Genomic DNA, 8070 nt, shown 5'->3' with positions numbered 1-8070 from the left:
CTGGGCAGCATCCCCCAGACCAGTTCACAGGCTGCAGCAGCTTCTCTTGGAGGTTTGCACAGACACAAGCAAGCTTTGAGACAGCCATAGGACATTTCAGTCTCTCATACAAGGAACACTATCGTTTTGCTTTCCTGGTGTGGCAGTTACACATACAAAGACTCCCAGACCATCCATCTTGTAGCGCAGCTACAAGAACTACCTTCTCACATACGCTGCAGAGAGGAGCTGTTACAAAGAGTTGAACAAAAGGTAAACAAGCTGCAAACCTGCTTTTATTACAACACAGAAACAGAACCACAAGTCTGGTTTTCTTTCTACAACATCATGTGGCTGCTTTACCCGACAGCATCTTTTGTCCAGAATTAATCCAAGTGACACTGAACGACACAACGTGATGTGGTGCCAGTGTTTTTTAGATCTCAGTACAAAACCAGAACTTCATTGGTGATCTTTTCACAGCTGCAAGAGGTATCCTGCAGTAAATGCTTTCATCATTTAAAGACATGTATTTATACATCTGTTTAATTAATTAGAGTGGTCACCATTCCTTCTGAAGTATATTCTGCTTTATTCTAAATGTTTAGATCAATACAAACAAATGAAAGAGAAAGCAGACAGTGGTTTAGGAGCTGTGAAGCTGAGATAAACTCCTTTATTTCTTAGACAGTCCACTGATCCTGAAGAGACCAAGAGGTCTTCCATATTTCCAAGTATGTTATTATGATCACATATCTATCACTTTCTTTACGACCTCAGAGGCTTTGGAGGAACAGTTTTCTTCCTAAGAGGACATAAAATTTAGCCTTTGTAGCATCAGATAAAAAGAAAGAGCATGAAGTTATTGGCCTTTTGGTAATCCTCTTGTAATATCAGAGCAAGATGGTTATAAACCAAGATTTGCAGTGTAATTTTCACCTCTTAACACATTTTGATTAAATCTACTGAACATAACCTCTAAACTGAGAATAGACTACTATTAATAGAGTCTATAGTCTCTGCTGTAGGCTGCATTAACCACATATAATTTACAATATGCTGAAATGAGACTGGCTGGTCTTTTTCTTTTTTTGATGCTTTGTTACTTTGGAGGGAAAACAGTCAAATAGGAGAGGGCCTTACCCATCTGATGCATCTGTTACAATATCATCAACATCTGTGTAAAGAAGATATAGGTGTGTCCGAAACAGGCAGCAAACTATTCACAGACAGCCTGAAAACTGGTTTTGATGGGTTTTTAGAGTAACAAAAGAGCCTTCTTAATTTGGGTTTGCCTTTTCAACCAGTAGTACAAAATTGGATGATACCTCATAAACTTATCTGTATTAACACACTTGACAGCTTTTATGACAACAGTTCATTTTATATTTAAACGCTGCAGGTCTCTTGAGTTCTCAAGTGCTACAAAAAAACCTCCCCGCAACATGCACTTTATATGTGGCTTTAATTATCTGCAATGTGTGTCACTTCTATTGAGGATGTTCCCAGGGGCTGTGTTGAGTGGCAGTTCCAGGGAGGGATCCCTGACAGCCCTGGTCCTGGTGGAAGAAAGCCTGCTCTAGTGCGGCAGGCTCCTTTGGGCTGAGGAGCTGAACAAGCCACTCAGAGGCAACGAGCATTACAAGCTCAAAAAAAAGATCAGGGCTTAAAATGTCACCCAATTCTCCAACGCGTTGAGCTACTGTAATTGCTTACTTCTGACCACAGGGCTTCCAAAGTGTTTTATAACTAGACTGTTACACTCCACAGAGCTATGTAGCATTTACTTACCTTTCCCCAAGTGAAACAAATGCCCAGAACAGTAGCTAGCAAAGAATCAGGCAAAGTGTGTTCCTCTAAAAGAGCTTTACTTTCTCGAACTGCCTTAAAACATTAACTGTGTTAACAGAAAAATTAATCTCACTTTTGTCACCACTATGTGTTTTTCAGGCTGCTGAAAACAAGAGCCATAGCCCTGACACCCACGCTGTACGCAAGAATGTTTTTCATATACTGCCATCTCTCGTTACAGCGTACCCATGTCAGCACCACACTGTGCCACTGGGGTTTTTATTCCAGCAGTAAGCACATCCTTTCCAAGAAGTCTGTCAAAAGTGCTTTAATCCATACATGCTCTGCTTGAGACAGCATGCAATGAGATGCTAAAAACTGTGCTTTCAATTGTGGCAATAGCCAAATTAGTGTTGTTTTGTTCTCCCACTTCATTTACTTCAATAGTAAGTTTGTATCTTTATTCTGACCATAGCCAGAGCATTCATGTTCTAAATCAGCAGTAAATTTACAGCAAAACATACACAGACGTATCACAACTCTGCATATATTTATACACATCAGAATTATAAAGGATCATGTCAGTGCATGAATACATTTACATATACTGCCCTACTTATTCGGACAGCTGTTTCAGAACATGTATGTTTAGTTACGGTTTGCATATATATAAGCTATGGATTTGAGTCCAAAATCTGATCAGTTAGCACCTTGTTCCCTAAATCTGTATTATAAAAAATAGAATGTTTCAGAAGCTGTCAGGCAAGTAAAACAATTCGTGTGTAATTCAACAAGGGGTGATCACCGTGTGTTAGAGAGCCGGGGCACACAGGGCAGTCATGTGACACAGTGACAAACCACTTGGCAAGATGCTAAAAACAACATTCAGGCTAAAGGTATTTAAAACCTGTACACATGCCCTGTCTGAAAGCGAACCTCCAGCCTTAGATACTCACCTGTTTTTCAGTACATCTAGGCCAATTCCTAACGCTCTTACTTATTTTCTCCACAATCTGGGGCAGCTCTCTTAAAACTCTACCCCTGTAGCTCATCTGCCCAGCAGAGCTAATTAAGTTCTTTTCTCTCCTGCCTCTGTCTTTCCTGCCTATTTCATCTGCAAGATCTATAGGCAGAGATGTTTCTATGTACATGCTGCCATACAGGCTCATCACTGTTTTGGGCTTGGTATCATCTGAACGTGACCTAAATGTTTCTAGGTCTAAGCTGACCAGGGAAAAGGTTCATACTTTTAGGGCCTAAAGCAGCATGTCCCCCCTGGATGTGGAATCATTGCAGCCAGTAAGAACCACTGTCCAGGACAATATGCTGCCAGGATGAAAACTTCTCAGAGTTAAAAAAGCCAACAGTGCAAGCAAAGGATGGTATTTCTGTGTCCAGAGAGAGCAAAATAAGCATGGTTTTAAAGCAGAAGTGGTGAGTCTTGTTAACATCATGTGAAAGCAGCTCAGAATCTGTGCTTGTTCTAGCAGGAGGTTAGCTCAGAAAATCTGTGGGCTTCACATTAGTCTCTGAAGAGCAGAAACCTTTACATGGCAGCAAGCTATGCAGCTGGAGCCCAGTACAGAATTACAGTTCCGGGTTATAAACAGATGCATTGGAGGGAAAAAAAAAAAAAAATGTTATAGACAAAATTTTCAGAACTCTCTCACTGTGTATGATTGCTCTTCAGGTAGTTTGATGCTGTAATGCTTACTTCCACTGATCATGGATTTTTATATTCAAAATACAGGCTATATTCCTATATTCAATAGACTATTCCTATATTCTTATTTCACGTACTATGGAAAACTAGAGGCAATATAACTCCAAAGAAAAACTATGTACAGCCATCTTGAAACTGGCTGTTGACACTGTTCAATACATTTGAAGTAGAATATAAACAAGAACCTTCTTTCACTTGTATCTCTCAAGATTGTCACATGCAAAACAAAAAAAAGTGATCATACAGTATCAGGGTTTATTTGTCCACTTGACTAATCCTCTTGTTTTCCTCCCAGTTTGCATCTTCTGGTGATTCATTACCCTTACTTATCCAAAATCCACTTTAAATGTGAAATTTAAATTTTAGATCTAGAAATATTAAAACATCTCAGTTTAAAAAAAGAAAAAACTTCTTCCAAGACACTTGCGGTGAGCTTTCTTGATGCTGCCTTTAAGAGTAACAGTAGTTGCATAAATCAATTAACACACTTTGAAGCTTTCTCAGTGTAGTGAAACTTCAGCAACAGTGATGTTCAAGAAGAGCTTTAAAAGAACTGAGAGGACTTAAACAACAACCGTTTGGCTCAGATACTTCAACAGAGCTTATCTAGAGCATTTAGAAGCCAAATGATGGCATTAAACATATAATTTAAACATTAGCAAGATACCACATTATTAATTCTCCTTATAACAAGTCATCTCTTTTTTTTTCCTCTTAGTTACAGGTGCCACTTTGATGAAATGATGACAAAGTAACTGAATCGCCAAATCTAAATACAACCTCATGACAACAATTGTTGATTTCGGCAAATAAACCTACTCAGGCTTCTCAAGCCATCCTGGCACAAAGCTGCCTTGCAGCACATCACCCAAGTGTGCAACTGTCAAAATTCCACAACTACGTGCAAGAGACAGCACAGATCTGAATGTCCAAGCTGGGATTACCTTGCAACTGTGATTTTGTGTGTGTGTGTGAGAATTGGTCTGAGCACAAGCCCTGATACTGAAGTGCTACATGACAGAGTGCCTTTCATACTTGAAACCATGGGCACAATCTTTGAAAAGGCCAGAAGTTTTTGCTTTCCTTAAAGAGGAGGGATCTAAGCAATACACTTAAGAACTTCTGTTATTTAAAAATGTAGAAAGGCACAGCAGAGTTGGTCATGTTTGTTACATCTGCAAAAACAGAAGTTTATTTGCATATGCAAATACAGGATACTTATTATGAATGAAAACTGTATGCTTACAATTTAAATAACAAGTTCACTTGTCATTTAGAACTGCAGTCTTAGTGACAGTAACCAAGTTTTATTCTCCAAACGTTAAGGAACTTGAGGCTTCTTTCTGTTCTTTATGCAACTGTTTTGCCCTGTTTTTCAAATCCTCTGCCTTAGCATCATTCTTCTCAGTGCCATCTCCCAGTTTGTACATTCGGCTGGCATTGGCACAAGCCCATACGTGACCCAGCTCACACCCTTTCAACGAGTACTTCAAAGCGTGGTTCATGTCCTTAGGGACCCCAGGTGCTCCTTGGAGGTATATTACACTGAGGTTGAAGCAGCTAGGAGCAAAATTGCCATCACAGGCTTTTGTGTAATAGTCTCTAGCGACAACAGGGTCAGGTTTATCATCGTTTACTCTCCCATCTTGGGCCAACAGCCCAACATTATGACATGCATTTACTGACTTCTTCCCACCTTTCTCACATGACTTCATAAAAGAGTTGTAGGCAGCTTTCAAATCTGGGTCAAGTCCACCTGTTGACAAAGAAACCAAAACATTGTAAGGACATTCTAAAATACATGGGGAGTCTCTGCTTTGCAGCATGCTTCCCAGTGCTCTTTAGGAAATACAGCATCCCTCACTTTAAATGCTATAGTCAAAATTTAGGACTTCAGACACACTATCATTGTCTCAGTTACAAAGGTTTTCCTAATTTCTTCAAGTCAGGAAACCCTCCTCCACTCCCCAGTAATGACAAGGCTTTATACAGACAGAAAAAAAAAAAACAAAACAAAACCAACACACAAAACACTCTTTCCACTACTACACCTATGGATTTCTTAAGAGTTTATATTAGACATTCTTTTGACAGTATACCTACATGTACACTGAGAATGCTACTAGTTTTGAACTACAGTAAAAATATGATGTTCCTTATAAATATTGTCATTTGGAAGAAGCCTCACTGGTGTAACTGCTTCCCATTACTCGATTACCCATTAGCCATTAACTGTACCAGCAGATACATTTTGGGCAGAGTTGAGGCCTACTGATATAAGCAGTGTTACCAGTTTGTAAGTTTATTTCTTCCTTACTTTCTCTAAAGAACAGCGAGATGAGAAACAATCCAAATTTTCAGAACAACACACAGCAACATTCAGCACTGGATATACTTACGACTTACACACACATAATTATTAAAACTCCAAACACACGGTTAACCTAGAGTTGATTCCTCAGACAGAAGGAAGCGATTTAAGGTTTTACACCCTTCCCCGGCTTTTATGATATGACCATAGAAGGGGCAGGAATGTAGTTCCTCCTTTCAAGGTCAGGAGGAAATGCAGTGCTCGGCACCTCTGCAAAAGTGAGAGCTGTGTTTGTGCTCGGGCATCAGCCGCCCTTCCCGCCCTGGTGCCCGTACACCGAACAACTCACGCTGCTGGCAGGACCACCGCGTCCTCCGTGTTGCGGGCGAAGAGCCCGCGACCCCCGCTCCGCCGTGCCAACCACAGCGGCTCGGGCACGGGCAGCGACCAGGAGGGGCCTAGGGGCAGCCGAAGCCATGGGGGCAGGAAAGGGAGGCCCGGCGGGGTACCGGGACGGAGGGGACGCAGAGGCAGGGACAGGACTGCCCGGCCTACCTTTGCCGATGGCCTGGTAGGCCCCCAGCTTGTAGCAGCTCTCGCTGTGCCCGTGCGCCTCGCAGTTGTCGCGCAGCACCCGCGCCACCGCCACGAAGTCCTTCCTCACGGCGTCCAGGTAGTCGGCGAGGCGCTGGCAGCCTGCAAGGCACCGGTGAGGGGCGGTGAGGGTCCCGCCGACCTCGGGGCGGCGGGCAGGGGGTCACGGTGGGGCCGCTTACCGTCCGGGTCCCTCTCCTTGAAGCACTGGTAGCTGTACTCGACGTGCAGGTTCTCAAGGTAACTCCTCACCTCCTCCTCGTCCTCGAAGTTGACGAGCCCGGCCATGCCGCTGCCGACGGTGTCCGCCGCGAGCGCCGAGCGATCGATGCGGGGCCTGTCGCGAGCGCCGAGCGATCGATGCGGGGCCTGTCGCGAGCGCCGAGCGATCCATGCGACGCCTGTCGCGAGCGCCGAGCGATCGATGCGGCGCTGCCCGCCGGGGCCGAGCCCGCTCCCCGCGGCCGCGGGACCGCCGCCTCCCCCCGACCCCGCCACCGGCGAGGTATCGGCCAACGCCGCCCCGCTACGGCCCCGAGACCGCCCGGCGGTGGAGGTCCCTGTGTTCGCCTGCACTGCCTCACCTCGCCCTCGGGATCACCACGGACTTGACGCTTCCGGAGTTTGAAGCGATACTGCTCTTTTAGTGTTTGCCTTTCGGAGTTTCGCGCCATTGGATACATATTTCTGAGGTCTTATTCAGGACAATCAAATCCATAAATTGAGGCACTACCATATACATTAATACTATTTGCGTGGCCCAGAAGCCAGGGCTGCTCCTACAAATTCCCCAACTCATTGCCTGCGTGATTTTGTGTGATTAACAGCCAAATAACTTTCAACTCAGAACAGAGTTGCTGCTAGCGACTGTTATCAGCACCCACTCCTTCTTCTGATACAACAATCGATCCTACAGATGATTTTTGAAGAGGTGGAATCTGCGTCCAAGTGGTGTGTCCAAGCGGGCAGTGCCAGGGTTGTTAAAAACACCCAGAGGCTGGTAAGACATTAACACCACACACCAAACCCTAGTTCTCCAGTTACAGATGAATTTAAGCCAGACGTGATATTAGGATACTTATACAAAATGGCACATTATCTAATTCCAGCAGTTTTGAGCACAAACAATGTTCTGGGAGTATAGCAGCATGTTGGACATTTATGTGACAAATTGCTTAAAATTAATTTCAAAGAACATTTGAGTTAAAATGAATTTCAAATAATATTTGAGAATGCTTTGTCCCAAATCATTTTGGGACATAACACCTGCCTGTCAAGCTTCTGGGATACACAGAACTCGGTTAAATCCTGTGCATTGGCTCCCACAGGAACAAAACCTGATTGTCTATTAATAGCTGGAGCTAATTGCATGAACCATTGCTGGTTGGACTGATGGCACTACCTGCCACACATCTGCCGGAATGCCAGTTACAACTTCTGTTAAAGTACTTCTTTAAAACTTTTCAGACTTTTCACCATTTGGGTTGGCATTAACACACCTTGTCCACATGAAGCTAAAATCTTGTTTTGAAAATGTATTGACCAAAACCACCAACATGTCTGTAAGAAGGCACGTAGAGCACATACACATAGTTTGGCCCATGCTGACTGCTATCTGCAAAATTTTGTATCAAATCCTCCGTTCTAGAGAAGGCCTTTGGAAGTTGAACTG

General features: G+C 43.5%; 1 protein-coding gene across 2 annotated transcripts; it reads right to left on the bottom strand.

Moving 5' to 3' along the window:
* Positions 1 to 4653: 4653 nt before the first annotated feature.
* COA7 (cytochrome c oxidase assembly factor 7) lies at positions 4654 to 6719 on the bottom strand. 2 transcript variants are annotated; one of them, XM_074906197.1, is made up of 3 exons: positions 6581 to 6719; positions 6360 to 6500; positions 4654 to 5249 (listed from the first exon to the last, which is right to left on the bottom strand). In XM_074906197.1, exons 1-3 carry the CDS (start codon positions 6684 to 6686, stop codon positions 4801 to 4803), a joined length of 696 nt encoding a protein of 231 aa, XP_074762298.1. In that variant the 5' UTR covers positions 6687 to 6719; the 3' UTR covers positions 4654 to 4800. The 2 variants fall into 2 exon arrangements, with proteins under 2 accessions (XP_074762298.1, XP_074762299.1); XM_074906198.1 differs by lacking the exon at positions 6360 to 6500.
* Positions 6720 to 8070: the final 1351 nt, after the last annotated feature.

Source organism: Athene noctua, chromosome 5 (genome assembly GCF_965140245.1).
Source record: "Athene noctua chromosome 5, bAthNoc1.hap1.1, whole genome shotgun sequence".
In the NCBI taxonomy this organism is placed as follows: domain Eukaryota; kingdom Metazoa; phylum Chordata; class Aves; order Strigiformes; family Strigidae; genus Athene; species Athene noctua.
This window is presented reverse-complemented; position numbering and strand designations above follow the sequence as displayed.

Bases quoted from the DNA above. Each gene is read 5' to 3' on its own strand.
- COA7 (XM_074906197.1), bottom strand. From the start codon at position 6,686: ATGGCCGGGCTCGTCAACTTCGAGGACGAGGAGGAGGTGAGGAGTTAC. The intron at 6,501-6,580 runs GTAAGCGGCCCC...GGTGCCTTGCAG, and splicing joins CAAGGAGAGGGACCCGGACG to GCTGCCAGCGCCTCGCCGAC. The intron at 5,250-6,359 runs GTAGGCCGGGCA...CTTTGTCAACAG, and splicing joins CTACCAGGCCATCGGCAAAG to GTGGACTTGACCCAGATTTG.